Below are 23,854 nucleotides of genomic sequence, written 5' to 3'. Positions count from 1 at the left end.
TACCCACTTCCGTTTACCCCACCTTTCAAAGAAAAAACATGAATTTGCTAAAGTGAAGCTCAAATATATTTCTCGCTGCTTTTGCACCACTTTGAACTGATTTACATAATAGCTAACATATGTCCCCCTCTATGATTTACAGAGATTAGAACAGTTTGGTGATAGCTAACAAAAATTAAAATTGCAACACTTTTGAGTAAAGCACCTTATTCTGCTCAGTTATTTGGTGTACTCTGTGGATCCTTTATCTGCATTGTGTTGGTAATGGTCGCATAGTCCAGTTTGACATGACATTTATGAGATGGTGGGATTTCTCCGCGCAGTGGTTATAAATCTAGCAGCTCCAGGTGTTCTGTACATATATTCTTGGCAATGTGGAAGTGGTATTGTCGCTGGACTGGTAATCCAGCGACCCAAGGTAATTCTCCGGGAACCCCAGTTCAAATCCCGCCATGGCAGATGGTGAAATTTGAATTCAATTAAACATTTGGAATTAAAAGTCTAATGATGACCATGAAACCATTGTCGATTGTCGTAAAAACCCATCTGGTTCACGAATGTCCTTCAGGGAAGGAAATCTGCCGTCCTTACCTGGTCTGGCCTACATGTGACTCCAGACCCACAGCAATGTGGTTGACTCTTAACTGCCCTCTGAAATATCTGAAATAGCCTAGCAAGCTATTTCAAATTCAAGCTATTACCTATTCAAGGGTAATTAGAGATGGGCAATAAATGCTGGCCTTGTCAGTGAAGCCCACATCTCATGAAATCATTTTTTAAAGTTTTGATTTGCAAGTGTAACCCCAATTTTCAAAATGATTCCAACATATACAATACAAGCAAACTGACAATGGGGTAAATTGAAATGGCCGATTCATTACACTGATGAAAAAGACTTTCCTACTTAATCACTGTCACTCACAACATTTTTCCTCATCAATTAATAAACAAAACGTTCTCTCGCTCTGGGATGAGGTTCTTCCAAGGCATATTTTTGTTTTTCAGGAAAATTATCCGCAGGAGGAATTTCAATTCTGATGGAACCCATGACAATTATTCTTACCTGTGTGATAGCCCTTGGTATAATGGATTGAGCTTTTTGATTTGATTTGATTTATTATTGTCACATGTATTAGTATATTGTGAAAAGTATTGTTTCTTGAATGCTCTACTGCACAACGCATACTGTACATACAGAAGGAAGGAGAGACTACAGAATGTAATGTTACAGTCATAGCTAGGATGTAGAGAAAAGATCAACTTAATACGAGGTCAGTCCATTCAAAAGTCTGATGGCAGTAGGGAAGAAGCTGTTCTTGAGTCGGTTGGTACGTGACCTCAAACTTTTGTCTCTTTTTCCTGATGGAAGAAGGTGGAAGAGAACATGTCCGGGGTATGTGGGGGTCCTTAATTATGCTGGTTGCCTTTCCGAGGCAGCGGGAATTATAGATAGAGTCAGTGGATGGGAGGCTGGTTTGCGTGATGGACTGGGCTACATTCACGCCTTCTTGTAGTTTCCTGCAGTCTTGGGCGGAGCAGGAACCGTACCAAGCTGCGATACAACCAGAAAGAATGCTTTCAATGGTGCATCTGTAGAAGTTGGTGAGAGTCATATCTGACATGCCAAATTTCCTTAGTCTTCTGAGAAAGTAGAGTCGTTGGCGGGCTTTCCTAACTATAGTGTCGGCATGGGGGGACCAGGACAGGTTGTTAGTAATCTGGACACCTAAAAACTTGAAATTTTTCAAAGGAAAACAAGTTTTGGGAAAGTGAATCAGTCAGGGAATGTAATTTTGCAATATGTACTAGAGTGGTGTTGCGCAACTGAGGAAGATGTTTTCTTAGTGATAGCAATGGGAATGAGGAAAGATAGTTATTTGGGAACATTCAGGGGCAGACCCACATTGTCTTTGACTAATGTTGGGCCGTGCCAATACTGCTGAAGTGAATGTGGCAGGGGTGGAGTACTCCCGCCTTCCCTGTACTTCTGCCAGTCCCTGCCTTGAGCTACACTGATAGGTGTGGTGCAGTGGTGTGCGTGTGAATGTAAAAATTACGTAAGTGAAAGAAAGTTAAAGTTGCATTGACATGGAGCTTTTCAGAACCTCAGAATGTCCTAAGTCACTTCACAGCCTTTGAAGTACTTTTAGAGTGAGATTGTTATTGTAATGTAGAGAAGATAGCCACCAATTGTGCACACGTAGCAACAAGGTAATAACCACATAAACAGTTTAAGTGATGCTGATTGAGGGATAAATATTAGCCAGGACAACGGGACAATTTCTCTCCTCCTCTTCAATCAGCACCATGGGATTTCTTTACATTTACCTGAGAGGACATGTGCTGTGTTTTAACTTTAGCCATGGCTCATTGGTCACGCTCTTATAATAATAATCGCTTATTGTCACAAGTAGGCTTCAATTAAGTTACTGTGAAAAGCCCCTAGTCGCCACATTCCGGCCCTGTTCGGGGAGGCCGGTACGGGAATTGAATCCACGCTGCTGGCCTGGTTCTGCATTACAAGTCAGCTGTTTAGCCCACTGTGCTAAACCAGCCCCTGGTCCCTGAATCACCAGGTTCTGAGTTCAACTCACACTCCAGGGGCTGGATTCGCCGTTTTTGGGACCACGTGCCCACGCCGTCGTAAAAACTGTGGACTTTCATGCCAGAAAAACTGGCATGAAAGGGCCACATATTCCGAGCTCTGCAGGGAACTCGCAGCGTGAAACTAACAGCTTTTGCTTCAGATACAAACCCACGCAGTTCCGGGTCAGAGGCCGAGCATGCGCACGGTGATGGCCTCCAGTGGCCGCCTTGTGCTCCATGGCGGACTCAGACCGCGGAGCTGGACCTTAAACAAAGTACCCCCGATCGGCCGCGCGCCCGACCTAGACCACCCGCCCAAAAATTGCCCGGTCCCATATAAGGCCCCCCGAGCCTTACGATCGCCTGCCCCTGACCAGGGCGGCCGCGGACTGGGTCCGCAGCCAACACCCTAGTATCTCGACCGGCAGAACCATGTTAGATCCACACCGTCGGGACTTCGGCCGGTCGATGGCGGAGAATGGCGGGGCGGGCCTCCAGCAATGGCCACAGGTAGGCGATATGCGGCCGAGTATGCCACTTTTCGGGGCCCAGAGAATTAGGAAACTGGCGCAGGTCCCAATTCCATGCGGGGAAATGGATTCTCTGCCCCGGCGTCAGCCGCGATTTTGACGTCGGGGTGCGAAGAATCCAGCCCCAGGTCTTGAGCTCAAAGATCAAAGCAGACACCCAGTGTAGTACTTGAGGGAACGTTGCACTGTTGCAGGTACTGGCCGGGATTCTATGTTGCGACGTCGCCTCGCTTCCATTGCGAGTGAGGACGGAGAATTTGGCACTCAGCCAAATCGCCCACTAACTGCAGCTGGACCAGAGAGTCCCGCCGATGTGAACGGGCGGAGAATCCTGCCCACTGTCACTGAGATTTGATAATAATAATCTTTTATTGTCACAAGTATGAAGTTACTGTGACAAGCCCCTAGTCGCCACATTCCGGCGCCTGTTCGGGTAAGCCGGTATGGGAATTGGCCTTATTTGGCATTACAAGCCAGCTGTCTAGCCCACTGAGCTAAACTGGCTATTCAAAGTGCAGGGGGAATTATCCTTGGTATCCTGACACTATTTATCCCTCAATCAACATCACAGAAACCGAAGATTTGGTTGTCCTTACACTGTGAGAATTGGCTGTTCACATATCGATGTTTCCTACATTACAACAGTGATTACACATTGAAAAGGATGTCATTGGCTGTAAAATGTTGTGAGACCTCCAGTGTTCTGAAAAGAGCTGCAGAAATGGAAGACTTTCACTTTCTATTCCTATCATCTCATCCGCAGACATATTCTCTACACTATGAAGATGAGAACAGATTTAGTGCATTCCTTGTGCTCTCAAGATGGTGGTCAGGACTGATGTTCTACTACATCTTGCCAGGAACGTGATTTTTGCATAACTTAAAAAGAAACTCACAAAAGGGTGAATGTATTCGGAGCAAGAATGGAAATGCGAAGTAGTTGCGTAGCCAATTCGGCCCATCAGACTGCTCCAGCATTCAATCAGATCAATTGTTGATCAGGTTGTGATCTCTGCTTCACTTCCTCGTCTGCCTACACCCCCCCCCCCCCCTGCCCCCTCTTCCTCCTCATAACTCTTGACTCCCTCCTCTAATCAAAATCCATCACCTACCCTCGAAGTGAAGACATTCCTCCTCATCTCGGTTCTAAATGGCCTGCGCCTCATTCTGAGGCTGTGCCCCCTGGTTCCAGACTCCCCAATCAGGGGAAATGTCTTGTGTGTGTCTACCCTGTGGAGCTCTGTAAGAATTTTGCCTGACTATTTTGTAATCGGAGCTTTGTCGTCACCCAGTTAAACCGATGTGAGATTCCCGCCAGGAATGAGCATTCTCATTTATTGTGTTTCTCACGGGATGTGGGCTTCTGTGGCGAGACGAGCATTCCATTGCCCACCCCTAATTGCCCTCGTGAAGGTGGTGGTGAGTGGCCTTCGTGAACCCCAGCAGTCGCTGAGGTGTAGGCACACCTACTGTGCAGTTAGGGAGGGAGTTCTAGGATTTTGACCCAGGCGCGGTGAATCCGGTTTGAAATTAGCTCGAAGTCTCTCGGAACCTTACCCATTGCTGCCATCTAGTCCTTTGTGTTCATATTGGAGATATGGGGCTGTAATATGGATTGAATTGAAAGTACCCTAGAAGTTACAATGAAGTAATAACTGTATGTATCTATGGCATGAAAAAGGGGCAATGGGTAGTTTCATTCGGAATGGATTCGAGGGATTGAGGAGGAGAAAACTGCAGGGAGAAGGCGGCGGGGTGGGTTGTTCTCTGCAAGGGAGGGGAGCGGGGTGATGGGCAGAATGGGCTCCTTCTGTAACCACAGCCATTCTGGGGGCGACTTGGTAACCTGGTGCCTTTCACCAGACATTGCCGGGGGTCAGGGAGGACCTGCTTTGGGAAGCTACCCAATTTCTCGGCGATGAAAAGGGTTAAGATTTAGACTTGAAAAGAAAAACAAACAGTGGGAGAAGGTTCCGTGGCGACTTGATGGAGAGGGAGAAAAAGAGAGAGAGGCTTCTGAGTGTACCACATTCTGATCGTCATAAACGCCGTCCCTTTGAAGCAGCGCTGGAGAGGCTGAATCTCCACCTCCTGACCCTCAGCCAGTGCTGGGTGTGCTTGGGAACTGGGAGGCCTCTGAACACAGGCACACACGCACACCAACTCAAAGCAGCTGAGCAGGAGCAAAGGCTGGCAGCCAAAACTCTGGGTGCGCTCTCTCACATGTAAGGGGACTTGCAGACACAACAGCAGCAGTTTGTTTTCACAAACACAACAGTTTCTTGTAAACTTTTAAAAATATATATACAGAGAGAGAGAGGGAAATAAACTTCTGCACAGTTTATCTGCTCGGGTTCAGCTGGAAGGTGCGGAGTGAGGAGCCTCCATTCTGTGTGAAGACACACACACAGTGACAACTCTCATCCTCTTTACTTCACTCCCCCTCCTCTGACTTCACTCCCCACCCTCCACTCCGGGGCTTGCTGTGTATCTAAACCAAGGGGAGGAGGGACGTCCTTTTCTGGATAATTCGCAGCCGCCTTTTGACTTCAAGACTGAGCGAGATCTCGGGACCTTTACGGGGGACCGAATCTCCAATCGGGCCGAACTAACTTGGGGACAAGGTGAAAGCGATGGGTCCACACCGCCTCCCACTGGCATCCAGATACCTGCTGCTGACACTAATCCTGCCGGGTGAGTTGGCAGTCCATCTTTTGTTTCCTGCTGTGTGTCCATGTGTGCGTATGTGTGTATGTCCATTTGTGTGCGTATGTGTGTGTGTCCATTTGTGTGGGTATGTGTGTATGTCCATTTGTGTGTGTGGGGGGGTCCATTTGTGTGGGTATGTGTGTGTGTCCATTTGTGCGGGTGTGTGTGTGTGTATGTCCATTTGTGTGGGTATGTGTGTGTGTCCATTTGTGTGGGTATGTGTGTGTGTCCATTTGTGTGTGTGGGGGGGGGGGGTCCATTTGTGTGGGTCTGTGTGTATGTCCATTTGTGTGGGTATGTGTGTGTGTCCATTTGTGTGTGTGTGGGGGGGGTCCATTTGTGTGGGTCTGTGTGTATGTCCATTTGTGTGGGTATGTGTGTGTGTCCATTTGTGTGGGTATGTGTGTGTGTCCATTTGTGAGGGTATGTGTGTGTGTCCATTTGTGTGGGGGGGTCCATTTGTGTGGGTCTGTATGTGTGTCCATTTGTGTGGGTATGTGTGTGTGTCCATTTGTGTGGGTCTGTGTGTGTGTCCATTTGTGTGTGTGTGTGTGTATGTCCATTTGTGTGGGTATGTGTGTGTCCATTTGTGTGGGTGTGTGTATGTCCATTTGTGTGGGTGTGTGTGTGTGTCCATTTGTGTGTGTGTGTGTGTGTGTGTATGTCCATTTGTGTGGGTGTGTGTGTGTGTCCATTTGTGTGGGTGTGTGTGTATGTCCATTTGTGTGGGTGTGTGTGTGTGTCCATTTGTGTGGGTCTGTGTGTGTGTCCATTTGTGTGGGTATGTGTGTGTGTCCATTTGTGTGGGTCTGTGTGTGTGTCCATTTGTGTGGGTATGTGTGTGTGCCCATTTGTGTGTGTGTGTGTGTGTGTATGTCCATTTGTGTGGGTATGTGTGTGTGCCCATTTGTGTGGGTGTGTGTGTCCATTTGTGTGGGTATGTGTGTGTGTCCATTTGTGTGGGTCTGTGTGTATGTCCATTTGTGTGGGTATGTGTGTGTGTCCATTTGTGTGTGTGTGTATGTCCATTTGAGTGGGTGGGTGTGTGTGCCCATTTGTGTGGGTATGTGTGTGTGTCCATTTGTGTGTGTGTGTGGAAGTCCATTTGTGTGGGTATGTGTGTGTGTCCATTTGTGTGGGTATGTGTGTGTGTCCATTTGTGTGGGTCTGCGTGTGTGTCCATTTGTGTGTGTATGTGTGTGTGTCCATTTGTGTGGGTATGTGTGTATGTCCATTTGTGTGGGTATGTGCCTCCAAGTGTGTGTGTATGTCCATTTGTGTGCATGTGTGGGTATGTGCATGTTTGTGTATGTCCATTTGTGTGTGTATGTCCATTTGTGTGTGTATGTCCATTTGAAGTGGGTATGTGTGTCCATTTGTGCGCGTATGTCCATTTGTGTGGGATGTGTGTGTGTGAATGTCCATGTGTGTTTATGCATGTCCGTATGGATGCATGTTACATACACATTGCGCCATCAATACTCTTAAAAATGAATGAACTTATTGAGGTTTGTTATCAATGCTGCTTTGCAGCTGGCAATTGGCAGCATTTGGTGCTTCCCAGATTGCGCCATTGAATGGTTTGTGTGTGGCAGTGTGGTTGCCAGCACTGGTCAGGATTGAATCTGTATTCTTCAATGGTTAACCCGTTCGCCCAGTGGCACTTTTAACTCTGTCAGCGGCGGGTCGCCATTGGCGCTGAATTGAACTGCAACAGAATTGATGCTTGTTCTTCAGTGAGTGTCTCACAGCTTCTCAATGGGGAGCCGGAGTAACTCCGACATGTCAAAAAGATTGGTGTCAAAATCGAAAAGTGCCCTCCCTCCCGGGTGGGGGATAGATTCACGACCGTATTGTGGAAGTATGTTTCAAAGCGCACGGGACAAAGAGTGCGGGATCTTTTAGTTGTGCAGATAGATCTTTTTTTACAGTTCTGGGTTCTCCATGAAATGAAAACAATCTTTAGTCCTTTTTAGAAAATGCATTTAAATAGCAGGTAGAGGTGGCGGATTTTGAAATGTCCACGTTTTGTGTTGACTTTCAAAATGTTGAAGATCTGTTTGGCTTTAAACCTCAGAGTGGCTTTTCCCCGTTTGTCAATATTGTGTCAGTTTCATTCATTCAAGAGCCGCTGACCTTTGCCTCGAGCGAGTGTGTATCTAGCTCCACAATGCAAGAGAAAGTTAGCAACCGATAACCCTTCAAAGTTAAAAAAAAACCTCCACTGGGTATCAGAAAGAGAATTGAATATCTCCATGTGAAGATGGGGAAGGTTGACCCGGGATATAACTAGTCTGGAGCTGTGAATCATTGAAGGGCTGATTATAGAGGGGAGTATCTGTTTGAAATTATAGAACGACTTTAAAGAAAAAAATCTTGTTCAAACCAGTGAATTAAATCAAGGCTGATGCAGAGGATAAGCTGTCTCTGACGTGAAGATGATTGCTCGAGCAAGTTAAAGCAAAACAGATCACTACACAATTATTAACCCCACCCCGACTTTAAAGAACTCCGAAAGTTAACAGAACTGTTGCTGCCTCTCGCCCTGATACTTTTCCACTCTCCATTGTCCCGCCCTCATGGTGGAAACTTGTCACTTTTCTGTGAATATGTTCGGAAATGCAGGAAAACAGCTTCTTGTGGAGTCCCCCCACTAAGTGAATTTCAATTGGGATTTGAATTCAGTTTGCAGCCTTCCGCAACCTTTCGAAAGCAGTTTGTTTATTCACAGTATCAACAAGCTGGACTGGTGCCAGAGTAAAGGCTTATCCCCCAAGATCCGACCACTTTGTGAAAAATCAATTTAATTGTTTATTATCATACTGCTAAGGGTTTATTAATTTATTTGAATTGAGTTTATTAATTTTAAAATCAAATAATCCTTCCCTTCGTAACACTCTCCGGGACTCATTACTGGAGGAGTATGTGTATACAGATATCAGGCAGTTTTGTCTGCCTACATTTAGGGTGTGAAGGCCCCCCCCCCCCCCCCGTGTCTGGGAATAAGTGATGGAGTCTCTGCTGGACTGGATAGAGAATCGGCTGGGTGATAGTCACCCCTGAGTCTCTGCTCTCTACCTCTTATCATCTGTCATATTCTGCGCTATCTGTTCTCTCTGCTGTCAACTCTGTCTTTCATCCTAGCTGGGTTTTTCATTCTGCCCCCCCGAACCTCCTAGCTCTGTTCTCTATTCCCAGCCTCATGCCCCCATCTCCTCAGCACAAGCCTTGCTTTCAGAGCTCTCACAACAGCCCCACACTTGTGTGTGGCACATTTAGAGTGAAAGTCAACCCGTAGGCACTTGACAGAAATGCTTCCTTGCTGAGCAATTTAAAGGGCAACGAGATATGACCAAAAGCTTGGTAAAACAAGTGCATTTTAAGGAGTGCCTTTGGAAATCGTTGCTATGGTCAAGTCATTGAAGGCATGGGTGCTTATTTTAAATGTATTTTGATGACTGAGCCACATCGTATTCAGCAAGAGAGGATTACCTACTGAGAGGTAACATTTCTCTCTTTATCCTCTGTTTGGGAAGTCAACAGGGAGGACTCATCAATTTAAAAGTGTTGCTAAGGAGAGAGAGGCTGGAAGGAATGTCTTTACAAGGTAGTTTCTTCGAACATGTACTGCTTTGCCACAGGAAGTAGCTGTAGCAGAAATTGTTGCATCTTTTATGGAAAAACAGATAAATATTTGAAACTGGAGGAGAGAACAGAAAAGTATCATTAGTTCTAGATTGTTCCAGCAAAGACCAAATAAACACACGAGGGCTGGAAACACCCTTCACGCTGTGAAGTTCTGTGTTTCAAAATAAAATCTTTAATGGTGCAGTTAATGAATCTGAGATTGCTACTTTCAGCTTGGGGACCAGCCAGGCAGAGCCTGTTTAACACAGCTGGCACTCCTAAAAGGGACTGATATGCACGAACCAGAATATGCAGTTCGCCAACACATTCTCTCATTATAATAATAATCTTTATTGTCACAAGTAGGCTTACATTAACACCGCAATGAGGTTACTTTGAAAATCTCCTAGTCGCCACATTCCGGCGCCTGTTCGGGTACGCAGAGGGAGAATTCAGAATGTCCAATTCACCTAACAAGCACGTCTTTCGGGACTTGAGGGAGGAAACCGGAGCACCCGGAGGAAACCCACGCAGACATGGGGAGAACCTGCAGGCAGCGACCCAAGCCAGGATTCAAACCTGGGAATCTGATGCTGTGAAGCAAGAGTGCTAACCACTGTGCTGCATTTTTGGAAATGGTTTTTGAGAAATAGATCACAATAAAACAATTCAGCAATTATTATCATGTAAGGTTACAGAACAATTTCCAGAAAATTGGTAATTACAAAACTTTTCTCTTTGGAATCTTCATCATGATTTCAAACACAAAGACAGTATTCATTTTCCTTTTGACCAAACTTTACCAGATGCCCATCAATAGAACTAATCAAACTATGAATATAAGTTGCAAAAAATGAATTTGAAAAGAGTAAGCATAAATCTCATAATTTAAGGTTCTCCATATATGTTTACTCTCAAGTCCACGACAAAAGCCATCTTCTGTAAGTATCAAACTTCCTGTGAACTAAAGTAGAGTCATGTATGTGGAGTTATCTGTAACAGTCACCTAGGGAAACTGTAGATCAATAATTGTGTCTAGTTTTTCATGTATGATTTCGACTTTAAACCTTCATCACTTCAGAAGGCCATTAACTTCATTCAGGCACGACACGTTGTAGTAGAATAAGCTTCCAAAAAGGTTTATCCACCAATATCATTCTTTACCACAGCAAGCAGTTACAGCAAGTTATTGAAGTTGGTTCAAAAAAGTGCAGTGATTTTGAACCTTTATGCGAGTCCAACTGGATTCAGGTCAGTTCAATCCAGCATGCTAACACATAGCTAGCACCAAGGCACAGCTAAAGAAGAGTTTTAGGAAAAGACATTTATCAGAAACAGGATAGCCACCCAATTGCTACTGGCTGTAGTATTAGCGATTTGAATATTTAGAGGTCATGAAAGAGTGAGTCTCTTGTCCCTAATCATTTCAGTTGTGATAAGACAAATTTCACATATGCCCAGGGATCCAGGATTCCGATTTTATGCTGGTCTGAGTTTACACTGCGTGCAGTGTGAGACTAAAGTGATGTTTGCCGACAATCGCCAAAGAGTCTCAATCTACTTTATTCCAGGCTCTGGAATTAGACTGTAAATTTAGCATTCACAAGCAGTTTCAGTATCTGAGAAGACTACCATCTAAGGTGGGTTACACGTTAGAAAAGATCAGGAAAGAAACAAACTCAACCAGTCACAAAAGATTGGGGCAGAAAAGCGGTCAATGGGGAAAAGAGAATGAAATTCCTGAAATTAATACAGGATTCCTTGCTCAGCAAGGCTACTAGGGCAGAGATGTTGCAATATCTAATTATGAGATTTTTGAAGTGTCGGAAATGGGTTACGGTGTCACACAATGCTTAGCTTTGGAGCCTCTTCTATTCATTATGAATGCCAATGATTTCAATATGGGCCCAGAGAGTGCGGTGACACATTTACAGATTGCCATGGATAATTATTGAGAAGACCAAAGGAAACTGCAGAGAAATATTGATAAGGTGAGGGAATGGGATAAATGAACAGATAGAATTTAAATAGCACAGTGGGCTAAACTGCTGGCTTGTAATGCAGAACAAGGCCAGCAGCGCAGGTTCAATTCCCGTACTGGCCTTCCCGAACTTCACAGTAACTTCATTGAAGCCTACTTGTGACAATAAGCGATTATTAATAATATCAGTGCTGGATGATTCATTTGGTTAAACTAGATAACAGCAATAATTTATCCTCTGAATGGGAGTAAGCTCAGCATTGGTCAGGAACACAGGGATTTTGAGATACAGGTTCACAATGTATTAAAGGCAGTGCTTCAGGTTAGGCTGCAAAAATGATAATAATATTCTAGGTTTAATCACAAGGTGTAGAATATAAAGGGCAATGATGAGCCTACATAAAACTTTAAAAAGACCTCAGGGAAGAGTTCACTGAGGATATAGGACTTCCCTCTTTAGAAAGGGTATCGGAACATTAAAAAGGCATCCAACACACCCGATAGCATTCGGATAGAATTACTGGAAAGACTTGAAATCTGGGTCTTTTCTTCATAGAACAAGGCTGAGGTTTAAAATTATGGAAGGATGGGACAAGATAGTTAGAAGCAGAATGTTTCAAGTCACTGAATAATTGAGGTTGAGGTGGCAAGATGTAAAATTAAATGTGAGGGGATTGCAAACAGGGGACTGAAAATATCTTGTTCCCGAGAAAGTTCTGAAGTTGTGGAACTCAGAGGCAGTGTTAATGTTTGAGGCAGAAACTATATCAATATTTGCAGCATTATCACCAAACTTCAGTAGGAGTCCACCTGAGTGGCTCTCTTTAAAGCATCAAGACGGTTTCTTCCCCAATGTTGTACCCAGCTGTAAAGTAACAGGCAGTTTGAAGGATTAGGACTGGGTGAAGGCAGGAAGGAGATCTCCTACCTTTACAGCCAGGGAGTCATTTAGCTTTGCTCCCACTACCATAGCCCCCAGACCCACTTCCATTACCCCCGTCTCTCTGAACTTCTTCTACATCAGTAATCCTCTGCTCTTGCCTTCATTTATATGCATGTAGTAATTCAGAATGGAGGAAAATCTCAGCCAAGCTTAGGGGTGAGGGGTTGAAGATTTGAGGGTTTTATTTCACAATTCCCTCACTCCTTCACCCAGTAACAGTCTAATTTTGGTTGGAGGACAGCCCTTCCTCTGGTGTTATGTTAAATATACATAAGATACAACCTGCATTACACCATGTGGCAGCTAGGAACTGATTTAAATTGGTTATCATGTTATCAGTAAGGGCGGCACAGTGGCACACTGCTGCCTCATGGCACTGAGGACCCGGGTTCGACCCCGGTCCTGGGTCACTGTCCATATGGAGTTTTCACATTCTCCCCGTGTCCGCGTGGGTCTCACCCCCACAACCCAAAGGTGTGCAGGGTAGGTGGTTTGGCCACGCTAAATTGCTGCTCAATTGGAGGGGGGGAAAAATTAAAAACCATGTTATCAATGTTGCTTCAGTCTAAAAGTACACTGCTACATTGAACCACTCAGCAGTTTGGTGTATAAAGGGTTAACAGTAATTACAATTCTTTATGACTTTCTGGTTTTACTTGGCGGCTGGGAATAAGTGCCGCAGCTCCAGAGATGCACTGCTGGCTGGTACAATCGGATAGCTTGAATTGAACAGAAGAGGCATTGTGCTGCATGGTCTGAAATGCAGTAAAATCAGAATTTTTCCACGGCATGTTGTAAAAGAGCATGATAGCAGAGATAAATGTTATGTAATTGCACAATCCTGTATTCCTGCTGTGTAATTAAAACATCAGAAGATTTAACTTTCTTGTGTAACAACCACCTGCTCCAATGCAATTCTAAACTTCTTGTAATAACAGGATTGTGACCTCACTTGTAATCGATGGGGCCAATCTTAACTTTTCAGCTAGCACACACTTTTACTGAAAAAAATACCAATATAATGACAAAACAAATCAAATATCAGAAGAACACCGATTTTCCTCTACCCTCTGACCAGCTTTTCAGTGTTAATGGCTACCAGATTCAGACTCTCAGTTGCTGTGAAATGCAGCTACTGAACGGTCTTTGACCCTCAAGTCATTCCTCACGGACCCGTGGAAGCCTTCAGTGCTGGGGAGGAACAAAGTGCAGCCCACATTGCTCGTTATCATTGTGCGATATTAACCAGAGTTTACTCACCTTGTAGACACCCAATGGCTGCCCTACTCTGACGGAGAGCCAGGCAATTGCCAATGGTTGCACTGTCACAACCCCTGTACCATTAATACTCCCAAAAATAGATGTGGGAGCTGGTTTGGCGACTTGGTAGAATGGGTCTCTGCACCTGTTTTACTGCATTTTGCCATGGAAATTGCTATTTACCAGGTGCAAAGCAGGGGGGAATCAGTCCAAAACAGCCTTTATGCTAGAAAGAAAGGGTTAAATAGGCAACAATGTGGGAGGGCAGTCAAATCTGCTTTGGACAATGTTGCAGGAGTTTGTGTGGATGGTTAGTTGAAGATGATTGAGATGGGCTCGCGGTGAGAATATATCCGTGCTGGCTTTCATAGAAGTAACTGGTGAGTTCTTCTCAGAAGATAGTTGTATGCATAAGATTTGTTTATGAAGCTTAACTGAAGGGCAATGTGCTGTTTAAACACCCTGCTGATGTTAAATGCGAGGGTATCCCAAAGCCCAGAAGGGTAACTTGGAATACCGGTTCTTAGTGATGTATATTTTCAATTTAGTATACCGTGAGAAAAGATATGCAAACCAGCGAGGAATAGTCCAAGTCTTGATCAATTAATAAAGAATATTTACGAACTTGAAAGGAAACACGCAACGAGAAGGATTTAATCCACTAAAATGGTGTATTTAATTACACTAAGTCCCAAAAGACATGCTGTTAGGTGATTTGGACATTCTGAATTCTTCTTCAGTGTACCCGAACAGGCGCCAGAGTGTGGTGACCCAGGGATTTTCACAGTAACTTCATTAATGTTAATGTAAGCCTACTTGTGACAATAATAAAGATTATTATTATTATACACATAGTATCTCATAAAGTTACCCCTATGTTTCCAATAACCTATATTTCCTGAACTTGGAGACACCCCTTTTCCCAAACAACATCCAACATTATATAACCCTATCAGCTAAGTGTAGCAGATAGTTACTACGCACATGTTATTTGTCCACAATTCGGGAAAATCATTTTCTGTCTCAGTAATCTCCTCCGTGTGGGTTTTGGATTTTAACCAGCTGCGTTTTGGCAATAACATGTTTTTGGGGGTGACTTTTTTCTGGAGCTGGGTGTAACTATCATGGTAGATGCCTTACTGTGTCTTTTTCTCCAGTTATCTTGCTATGGATATATCATTCTTTCCCTTTGATGTTACCCACCCTGTGGACCCAACGCCAATTCCCTTATCTCTTCACTTTGGAGTCACCGCTTCTACACTATTGTTTTCCACATTGGTAAACACTTGTTTTTCCCACTGCTGTGCTAATTTGCATATCAAAACACCCCTTCAGGCAGTTGCATGTATCAATCCTCTTTTATCTCCTTTCTTTTTACTTTATTTCATCCCAATTTCATTTTTGAATCTTAATTTTCCTCAATTCTTAACAGTGCTAATTAGTGTTTCTGAAACTAATTGGATTCTTTAACTCAGTGTGCTCAAAGGCGGCTGTGGTTTCCCCGGTGAAGTAAACGAACTAGTTTGTTTTATTCAAAATGACTGAAACAACCAACAAGTTGAGGCAACAGAGCCTAACTCAATTGCAAAATATCCGTCATATCATAGTCAATCCATTTTTTTAATATCAAAATTGTACATGCACACATGATAGGGGCACAAGTGTGGGCCTGATGTGTGCAGAGGTGGCTAGGACTATCTCCAAGGGATATCTCATCATTGGAAACCATGGACTTAGTTTGAGAAACGAAGTCCCCATGCCGGCGTGAAAACAGTGGTATTTTACGCCAGGACAACTGGCGCAAAATGGCCACCGATTCCCTTCTCCGGGGGGGCTAGCAGTGAGGCAGCGAAGAGCTCCGAGCTCTTGCTGCCAGTACAGCTTGGCGCAGAGGAATTAAGGGCCATGGAGAGAGAGCGGGTAAGTGGAGTTGAAATCAGCCATGATGGAATGGTGGAGTGGACTCGATGGGCCGAATGGCCTCACTTCCACTCCTATGTCTTATGGTCTTATAGCTGGATTCTTGGCCGCGCATGCGCACGGCGGCGACCTGCAGCGGCCACACCGTACTAGATGGCGGACTCAGCAAACCGGACTGCAAATATAGTCCCCCCCCTTCGGCCGATCGCACACCCGGGACCGCCCACCCAAAGTGGTCCCATCCCCGATTGAAGACCCCCACCCCCCCTTCCCGCGGATCGGTCCTCCCCTGACTGTGGCGGCGCTGGACTGGGTCCGCAGCCGTCACGCTGAGTTCACGACGGGTGAGACCACACTTGTCCCACGCCGTTGGGAACTCGGCCGCTTGGGGACAGAGCATTGCGGGGCGGGCCTCAGGCAATGGCCTGAGGCCGTGGATATGGCATGCGGCGTACGCAGAGAGTCGGCCGCTTTCCAGGGGGCGGAGCATCTGAAAACCATCGCCGCCCCTGATTTCCCTGTCAAAACAGATTCTCTGCCCCGTCACCAAACACGATTTCAGCGTTGGAAATCAGAGAATCCAGCCCCATGCCTTTTAACATACTGAAAAATTATCAAATTACACTCAAAAGTTGAGCTTCACCAATCCCTTCATTAAAAAAAGGCAAACACAAATTTAATTTGAATTACAAATGCCTAAAATTGGATAAAATAAGAATATTAATACACAACTTAAAGCTTAACCATTCTATTTCTGTAAAGGTCATGGTAATTCATAATTCATAATTCCTATTAATCGCTGGCAGCTTGTTTGGCGAGTTCAGTCACTAGAAGTGAATTTTAGCGTGTAACATGTTCACATATTATAAATTAAGTTACACCGTGTCTTTTAATTTCAGGTCTCGGTAGTGCTTCATCTCTCCACTACTCCGAGGGGACATCAAGCAGGTCCATTGAGAAGATCCTGGGCAAGTTTAGCAAAGACTTTCAATGCCATCACATGTTGAAGCACCTGTACAATGGAGCCAGGATCATTGTCCAAATGCCACCTCAGATGGAGAGCCAGTGGGTCTCTACAAGGTGAGTAAACACAAGTCAACTCCATTTATATAATAACTGATAAGCAGATGTTTTCTGCATGAGTATAAATTAAAAATTCATGACCAGAGGGCAGCACAGTGAAGCAGTGGTTAGCACTGCTGCCTCATGGCACCGAGGTGCCAGGTTCGATCCCGGCTCTGGGTCACTGTCCATGTGGAATTTGCACATTCTCCCCGTGTTTGTGTGGGTTTCGCCCCCACAACCCAAAGATGTCCAGGGTAGGTGGATTGACCATGCTAAATTGCCAATTAATTGGAAAAAATGAATTGGGTACTCTAAAATTTAAAAAACAAAATTCATGACCATTTTCTGTTTATATCTGATGAAGAGTCACCTTGGACTTGAAACGTTGGGCACGATTTAGTAACCTATTCGTGCCCGACTTGGTGTTGGAAGGAGACCATTGAACCTCGTGAGACTAATGTCCCTTGAAACGCCTCACGAGATTGAACAAAATCTCACGAGACGTCTCGATCTGGGTTCCTGCCCTCACTGGGCGAGATCCAAATCTGCATATTTAAATGAGGTATTCAGCTTATTAAATATGCATTTGCTGTATACTTCCAGCGTCTGGGACCTAACGGCTGCGTCTGGGAGAACCTGCCAGGCTGCCATTTAGTACTGGTTTCCACAAACATGGACCAGTCATAATGGCATCTGGAGGGTCTCCCAGGCCATAGGTGACCCCCGGATGGTCGGGGACAAGGCAGGGTGGCACCCTGGAACACCCACTGGCATCTGGGCCCCTTGGCACTGCCAGCCTGGCACTCTGGCAGGGGCACTGACAGGTCAATGGGTTGGCAGTGCCAAGGTGCCCAGTGCCAGATTGGCACTGCTGGGGATTGGGCTTTGGGGTCCTTATCAGGTGGATGGGGATATGAGGAGGGGGGCTCCTGGGGGCCTCCCCGAGCTTGGGGGGGGTGGGGGGGAATCGAAAACAGGTAGGGGGCTGAAAGGGAGAGGGAGAATAGTTTGGGATAGCCAGACAAAATGGTGCCCTGATCTCTGAGGAGCCTTTCCTGCTGGACTTGTCACAAGGAAATGACGCAAATGTGGACTCGGCGGAGAGAAACGCCTTGAGGCCAAAAAACTACTAAGTGTTGTTGAATAACGGAGTGTTACGCAGCGCTGCAGCCTCTGAGAAACTGCCCACTAAACGCACCCAAAACCGGACCTAGATTGTTTTTCCGTTGAATCGTACCCGTTAGCTCGGTTCTCTCTCTACCTGTCAAACCCACTGAGACTTTTCAGCATTTTCTGTTTTTGTTTCTATTTATATCTATTCTACTCAAGGTCAAGATGCAAGAAAATAGGGGGCAGCCTGGTGACGTGGTGGTTAGCACTGCTACCTCATGGCGCCGAGGTCCTAGGTTCGATCCTAGTTCTGGGTCACTGTCCGTGTGGAGTTTGCACATTCTCCCCATGTTTGCGTGGGTTTCGTCCCCACAACCCAAAAGATGTGCAGGCTAGGTGGATTGGCCATGCTAAATTGCCCCTTAATTGGGAAAAAATGAATTGGGCACTCTGAATTTATTTTTAAAAAGATGCAAGAAAATATTATCTTGCTCTTCCAATCTTCCTTCATTGTAATCTTTTTCTATTGTACTAATCTTCCTATGAGCCCATTGCTTCCTCTCTCGTTCCTCCTCTGTACCATCACTGTTTTGAAATGAAGGCAATTTTTTTGCTATTTCATTCTTTCATTCACAGGAATTCAAAGCTTCTGAACTTCGATTTCTTCCTTGACCTTACCTTGATCTGTATTCCTCTTATAATCTGCCATTTCAAAACAAGCATCTACATCTATCATCTATTTGTTACGTCCTGATGGACTCTTATCATTGTTACTTCCTGATGGACTCTTTTCATTCTTGGTCACTTCCTCAATAATTCAGAATAATTTGGGCAGCACCCAGTGTTAAAGAAATACTGAGTCACTGGAAGCCCGGGTACAGTTATCTGTGGCATGACTTGTATACATCAACAATTTATTCAACACATGAATGCCAACAATGTCAGTCCAAACACTGTGGACCTGCTTGATGTTCCTTCTGACTGGTAAAGAGGTAAAGTGCTACTCAGTCCTGAAATTCAAGGACAGATGTAACTTAATTTAGAACATTTGAATGTAAGTGAAACTAGGCTAGACAGCTGTTAGTTAATAATTGCACACGCACTTAACAGTAATGTACCAAACTCATTCCTGCCCTATTTCACCAGGAGTATTAAACGTGGGAAGAGAAATTTGGAGTGGGCTTGTTAGTTGTTCATACAATACATTACAATCAGTATCTTTTACCATTTAAGTGTGCCCATAGCATGTCCAGCTGGCAATTAAATGTATAAAATTGTGCAACAGACAATAGAATACATAAATCAGAGACACTTCAGTGAGTAAATGAAATACAGATGGTCGGCTACTGTTTTTAATAAGATTTAAGCAAACTAGGAACAGCAATAAGATCAGAAGCGGCAGCTCAGGAATGGGAGAATGAGTTTGATAAGATATGGAAAGTGTGTAGCTCAATTTCAGATTTAGTTTAATGCAGACAATTGTAAACTATTGCATATGGATCTGTACTCTAGGAATGATGCTGGAATAATCAAGGATGAAACAGAGAGAGAGTTAGGACACTTCGTAAACTCAACACTAATCATGTCCGACCAAAGGCAGAGCAGTGTTCAACAAAAACAGCAGAATATGTTCATGAAAGTTAGAATCAACTGGACAGAGCTCTGATCTGCACAGATCTTGTTCTGGTCATCAAGACAATGTTCCTAGAGGCATTGTAGACATGCATTTGATTCAAAGGGTCTGATTTATGTGGCAACACTGAGGTGTTTGGGCTTTTCAACTAGTCTGTGAAGTGATCATATGGATGAAATGGTTAAGAAGTAGACCCAGAGCACTCCTTAAAAATTCTATTATTCATATGGAATCACACATTCAAACTAGTAAAAGAAATTTTGGTAGTGTCATCAGGATTTCTTTTTGAAACAAAGACTCGTGTGTGGAATGGAATTTCCAGATGGAATAATGTATGGAAATACACTGGAATTATTTAAGAAATTGGAGTGCTTTAGGATGGATGAATTCAGTAGTCAAATGGTCTTTGCCATCTATAATCATTGTAACCGTGTAAAAATTCTACATATGGCTCACTTGAACATATTCCTTTGTTCAGTTGATGCATTCATTTGTACTCTTTCGATGACTTTTTGTTGGGCTGTGGAATGGAAAGTATTCCTATGTTCAGTAGAGTAACCGTATTAGTTAGTAAAATTGGGTATAACACATTAATGCCATGGCAGCCAGGGCAGGTCAAAGACCAGACATCCTAAGGAGTAACTCTCCTCCTGACTGCCTACAGCCTGTCCACCATCTACAAGGCATAAGTCAGGAGTGTAGTGGAATACTCTCCATTTACCTGCATGAGTGCAGCTCCAACAACACTCAAGAAGCTCGTCACCATCCAGCCAGCTTGATTGCTCCCCCTTCCACAAACATTCAAACCCTCCACCACCGACGAACAGTGGCAGCCGTGTGTACCATCTACAAGATGCACTGCAGGGACTCACCAATGTTCATTAGACAGCACCTTCCAAACCCACGACCACGGCCATCTAGAAGGACAAGAGCAGCAGATACCTGGGAACCCCACCACTTGGAGGTTTGTCCTGGAGGGTGTTGAGCTTTTTGAGTGTTGTTGGAACTGCACTCATCCAGGCAAGTGCCAGGTGAATTGGGGGGAGTTCCCGCGGACATACATAAGGTTAAGGGGGGTGAGGGGAAGTCGAAAGCGGAGGATGGGGCTGAAAGGGGGAGGGGTAGAGATCAGGGCAGCCAGACAAAATGGCGCCCCGATCTGGGAGGAGTATTTCCTGTTGGGCTCACTGGCAGGAAATAACTCTTAAGTACAGCCTCGTCGGAGAAAAACTTCCCATGGATTTTTTTCAGTTAATTCACACTCATTCTTGGTATTAATCCATTGTACTATTGGCCCTATTCAATTAGTAGCACACAGACTTGCAATATATGACCAAAACTGTGCTGCCTCAATGCTTAGTGTCACTGAAGTACAAAAGTTTCTTCATCTGCACAGCTCCATCAGTGTTCTTTAATTACCCCTACTTCCATAGTCTTCAATGGAATAGTAGAATAGAGTTTTGTGGGTGAACTCTTGACTGTCTTAGGACAGGCGTGTAGAGGCCTGGCTTATCTCAAAAATTAGAGCAAAGATATTTGGGCCTCTGTCACAGACTCCTCCAAATAAACGGTTAGTAAAATGTTAAAGAAACAGGAACAGATTTGACTCTTAAGCCCTTGGTTAAGCAGATGGACAGTGCAGGTGAGGACTTTAAGAGAAAATGTAACTTTTGTTCCTGAGGTTCATGCAGAAGATGCTGTCTATGATTCAAACAACTATCAAACCCAAGCCTTGGGAAAGTGGGCAGCATAATCAAAGACCCTTCCCACCCAGGTTATTCCCTCTCCCAACTTCTTCCATCGGGCAGGAGATACAGAAGTCTGAGAACACGCACTAACCAGATTCAAAAACAGCTTCTTCCCCGCTGTTACCAGACTCCAGAATGATCCTCTGATGGACTGAACTGATCTCTTCACACATATTCTCTACTGAGTAGTACTACACTCCTGGTATGCTTCACCCGATGCCTGTGACTATGTATTTATATTATGTATTTATGCATGTCTTATGTTTTTTTCATGCGTGGAACGATCTGCCTGGACTGTATGCAGATCTGTACCTCGGTTCACGTGACAATAAATCGTATTCAATTGAATTATGCTAAAATCAAATATCTTGCCTTGCCAGTTATGAAACTAATTGTCATCTCTTTACAGCTGCGAGGTGAGACCAGGTCCTGAGTTCATTACCAGATCGTACAGGTTTTACTCCAATAACACATTCAAAGCGTATCAGTTTAATTATGGAGACAATCACTGTACACATCCCACCTACACCTTGGTGATCAAAGGGAAACTCCGCTTGCGCCAGGCTTCCTGGATCATCCGAGGAGGAACAGAGGCTGACTACCACCTTCACAGGGTCCAGATCATCTGTCATAACCAGGTGACAGCTGAGGAAATGAGCCGAAAACTGAACCGCTCGTGCCCCGGGTTTGTGCCAGGACAGAAGGTGTGGGAGCCGAACGTGAGCTATGACGTCTGGAGTGACGAGAGCGGCTGCAACTGTTTCCGGGCTCTGAATTTTGCCATGCACGAATTACAGCTCCTCCGGGTGGAAAAACAGCACCTGCACCACAACCCTGAGCATGTGATGCAAGAGCTCTTCCTGGGGGATATCCACACGGACTGGTCCCAGAGGATGTACTACAGGCCCTCCAGCTACCAACCCGCTCTGCAGAATGCTAAGGTAACTCAAACTTTCTGACTGATATTATATAAGAATAATAATAATAATAGCTTATTGTCTCAAGTAGGCTTCAATGAAGTTACTGTGAAAGGCCCCTAGACGCCACTTTCCGGCGCCTGTTCGGGGAGGCCGGTACAGGAATTGAACCCGCGCTGCTGCCTTGTTCTGCATTACAAGCCAGCTGTTTAGCCCACTGTGCTAAACCACCAGTTGATGTTGGAATTGTACTTTTACCCTTAAATATAATTTCTTTATAACTCTTGCCATACAAAGAGATCCATCTGCTGTTAGTCGCCTTTGTCATTATTTACTGCTGTTGTTCTTAGGTATTGGAGACCTACAGTAAGGCATTAACACAGCGTACAGCTCGTGTCTGACACTGATATTATCAGCTTGATTTCCTCCTCCCCGCAATCTCAAATAACCCTGAGTTGAGGCCTCATAAGTAATCATTTGGATCCAAGTTATTTTTATTAAAAGCTTCATAGATCCATAGAATCCCTACAGTGCAGAAGGAGGCCATTCAGCCCATCGAGTCTGCATCGACCCTCTGAAAGAGAATCCTACCCAGGCTCACCCTCCCGCCCCATCCCCGTAACCCCACCTAACCTTTAGACACTAAGGGGCAATTTAGCATGGTCCAATCCACCTAACCTGCACATCTTTGGACTGTGGGAGGAAACCGGAGCACCCGGAGGAAACCCCCGCAGACACGGGGAGAACGTGCAAACTCCACTTCAATCACCCAAGGCCAGAATTGAACTTTATATAAATACCAACTGCAAGTCCCCTCCAAGCCACTCACCATCTAGACTTGGAAATATTTCATCATTCTTTCAGTCACTGGGTCAAAATCTTGGACCTCCCTCCCTAATATCACTATGGGTGTGTACCTACACCACATGGACTGTGACTGTTCATGAAGACAGCTCACCATCACCTTCTCAATGGAAGGGCAATAAATACCAACCTGTCCAACCGTGCCCACATCTCATGAATGAATAGATTTAAAACCTACAGGACTGTAGGGAAGGGGCAGGGTCGTGTGATTAATTGGACATCTCCCAATGTTGGCAAAGACACGATGGGAGAAATGGCTTCGTGTGCTATAATCCTTTGTCATTCTATCATCTCACTTTGATTTTTTTTTTGTTCCCCTTTTCGAATATGGTCGATGTGTTGCATGCTGGGTAATGCTGTAGCTCAAAGCAATCTCAACGATAATAAAAGCAAATTACTGCGGATGCTGGAATCTGAAACAGAAACAGAAAATACTGGCCAATCTCAGCAGGTCTGACAGCATCTGTGGAGAGAGGAGGGAGCTGACATTTCGAGTCCAGATGAATCTTTGTCAAAGCTGACCTAGCCAGCCTAATTTCACACCAGCTCGAAATAGAAATTCAGAACACGGTTAGACAATTTAGGTTGCAACCTTTGCCAAAAGCTAAAGCTGAACAGGAATCAAGATGGGGCAGGGTAGGAGACGGTAGGAAATGGCAGGATACAGGCAGAGTAGGAGATGGCAAAAGTGGTGCAGGAAAATGTTAGTGTTATGGTTTTACGGTTGATAAATTAATTGAAGCCCAATAATTCCATAAGACACCAAGTGAATGGAAAATTGGATTTCTATTTGTAATACTCGGGACGGGATTCTCCGTCGGCAGGACCCCCCGCTTCGCCGGCAGCGCACTCACGCCCGCGAAGTTCCCGATGCCAAGGGGGTGCCCACAATGGGAATCCCCAATAGCCGGCTGCCGGGATGGAGGATCCCATTGCTGGCGGTGTTGTGCCGCACGAGAAA

At 44.8% G+C, this 23,854-nt stretch overlaps 1 protein-coding gene across 1 annotated transcript in view; it reads left to right on the top strand.

Annotated features, from left to right (window-relative positions):
• The first annotated feature begins 4,942 nt into the window (after window positions 1-4,942).
• Window positions 4,943-23,854, top strand: part of LOC140385817 (protein APCDD1-like) — a 36,622-nt gene continuing 17,710 nt past the window's right edge. The window contains exons 1-3 of the mRNA XM_072468373.1: window positions 4,943-5,810; window positions 16,456-16,636; window positions 21,522-22,053. Coding sequence (XP_072324474.1) covers window positions 5,750-5,810; window positions 16,456-16,636; window positions 21,522-22,053 — 774 coding nt within the window. The 5' untranslated portion in view covers window positions 4,943-5,749. The remainder of the gene's footprint in view (window positions 5,811-16,455; window positions 16,637-21,521; window positions 22,054-23,854) is intronic.

This window comes from Scyliorhinus torazame, chromosome 11 (assembly GCF_047496885.1).
Source record: "Scyliorhinus torazame isolate Kashiwa2021f chromosome 11, sScyTor2.1, whole genome shotgun sequence".
Taxonomy (NCBI): Eukaryota; Metazoa; Chordata; class Chondrichthyes; order Carcharhiniformes; family Scyliorhinidae; genus Scyliorhinus; species Scyliorhinus torazame.
Note: the sequence above shows the minus strand (reverse complement) of the source record. Positions and strands in the feature narration are given on the sequence as shown.